At 34.3% G+C, this 1,900-nt stretch overlaps 1 protein-coding gene across 1 annotated transcript; it reads left to right on the top strand.

Annotated features, from left to right (window-relative positions):
- The first annotated feature begins 720 nt into the window (after positions 1-720).
- On the top strand, positions 721-1,623 carry LOC124912937. The gene has a single exon (XM_047453571.1). It carries the CDS (start codon positions 721-723, stop codon positions 1,621-1,623), a length of 903 nt encoding a protein of 300 aa, XP_047309527.1.
- Positions 1,624-1,900: the final 277 nt, after the last annotated feature.

Here is a 1,900-nt window from a genome sequence, read left to right as displayed (position 1 = left end):
GATTTGTAAGACCTTTTTGTCTGAATAAACTGTATCTTCCAAACAGTACCCTAAGTTCAAATGACATTAATTTGAAATATATCATTTACATATAATTTTTTTATTTATTTATTATCGAAATAATATATTTGTCATTGTCAGTATCTTTTTTACAATAATAAAATTAAAAAAAAAAAAGAGAAGTTTTTGTCTTTATAAATTCGAACAATTTCCAGACATGAAAATGAAACAAACCCTTCTTTAACTCTCGGCTGTCATAAGTAGTATCTTTTAACCCTCTTCCTCCTCCTCCTCCACCGCCACCGCTCTACCGCCGGCGTTTCCATCTCTCCACCGCCGGAGAAATCTGCAACAATCAAGTTTAGAAGGTAATTAACTTAAACTTCTCCATATCGTTCGATTTTGAATTAGGAATGTGTAGTTTCTTTCATTAATCATGTTTTCCCTAATCTGATATAATTAGTAGTTCTGTCCCTGTAAGCATGCATTGCATAGGAAACTAATCAATGTCTTTTCCTTTCCTTTCCTTTCCTGCAGAAGATTCATTTGGTTTTTTTTGCATTTGATCTTAAAAGGTACTTTAATTACTCTCTTAAATTACATTTCATTTCATTTCATTTCATTGATGTGGGTTATCTTTAATCTTCATATATCTCTAATGGGTAGTTAGTTGGGTACTGTTTTGATTTGTTCCCTTTTATGAACATAGAGATTTTCATAATGGATTGCAATAAGGACGAAGCTCATAGAGCTAAGGAAATCGCAGAAAGAATGTTTTCAGAAAGTGACTTGACGGGTGCGAGGAGATTTGCTAAGAAAGCAAATTCTCTTTTCCCGGATCTGGACGGGGTTCAGAGTTTGATTTCGATTCTGGATGTTTATCTTTGTGCCGAAAGAAAAGTAAACGGGGAAACGGATTGGTATGGAATACTGGGTGTTGATCCAAGAGCAGACCATGACACGATTAAGAAGAAATATAAGAATATGGTTCTAATACTTCATCCAGATAAGAACAAGAGGGTCGAGGCTAATCATGCTTTTGGTTACATTCGTGAATCCTGGAAGATCTTATCTGATGAAAAAAGTCGTGAATCTTATGATCGTAAGAGGAGGGGAACAAATCAACAACAAGAGGTTCTGGTACCATCAAATGGACCTGATAATGGATTCTCTGATGTCAAAGTCACGATTGCTAATCAACGCAGAGCAGGAGGGTCCGACTTTACTCCTACGTTTTGGACTGTATGCGACCATTGCAAGAAAAAGATTGAATATTTTAGAATCTATGTCAACCGTAACATTCGATGCAGTAATTGTAGACAACTTTTTCTCGCAATTGAAACTGCAGAGCCTCTTGATCCTTCGGAAGCGGTGGACATCAAGAATCAACATTCTGGTCATCAATATCAAGAATTCACTCCTATTGTTGTTCAAGGTGATTCCAAATTTCAATGGAATCCGCCATCTTCTTCTGAACCAGCTGCTGCTGATATTGTTGCAACATCTGATGAAGCTGCAGCAGCAGCAGTTATCATTCATAAAGATGATGAACATGAGGTTAATGAGGAGGACTCTATTTTGCCAAATCCCAAAAGAAGAAAGGGAGAAGAAGAGGCTGAATGAATAAACTTTTAGGTTTGAAACATTTCTTTCTTTGTTTGTTTGTTTGTTTTTTGTTGTTGTTGTTGAGGATTCAATTCGATTTTCTGTTTTTGTTGTTTTGTTAAGAACTAGTTTGATCGTTGGATTTTGGTTATGGGTTTTTTCTCTTAAAAAAATTGTTTGATTCGGTTTTCTAAAAGATCAGTTTTTTATTATTTAATTACAAAAATAACTTTTACTAATTTTAAATAATTAAGTAAAGAATAATTTTGGTATTTTAATTCAATTTCACTTATCT

Source organism: Impatiens glandulifera, chromosome 8 (genome assembly GCF_907164915.1).
Source record: "Impatiens glandulifera chromosome 8, dImpGla2.1, whole genome shotgun sequence".
Taxonomy (NCBI): Eukaryota; Viridiplantae; Streptophyta; class Magnoliopsida; order Ericales; family Balsaminaceae; genus Impatiens; species Impatiens glandulifera.
The sequence above is the reverse complement of the archived record's forward strand: the minus strand, read 5'-3'. Positions and strand labels throughout refer to the sequence as shown.

Bases quoted from the DNA above. Each gene is read 5' to 3' on its own strand.
- LOC124912937 (XM_047453571.1), top strand. From the start codon at position 721: ATGGATTGCAATAAGGACGAAGCTCATAGAGCTAAGGAAATCGCAGAA.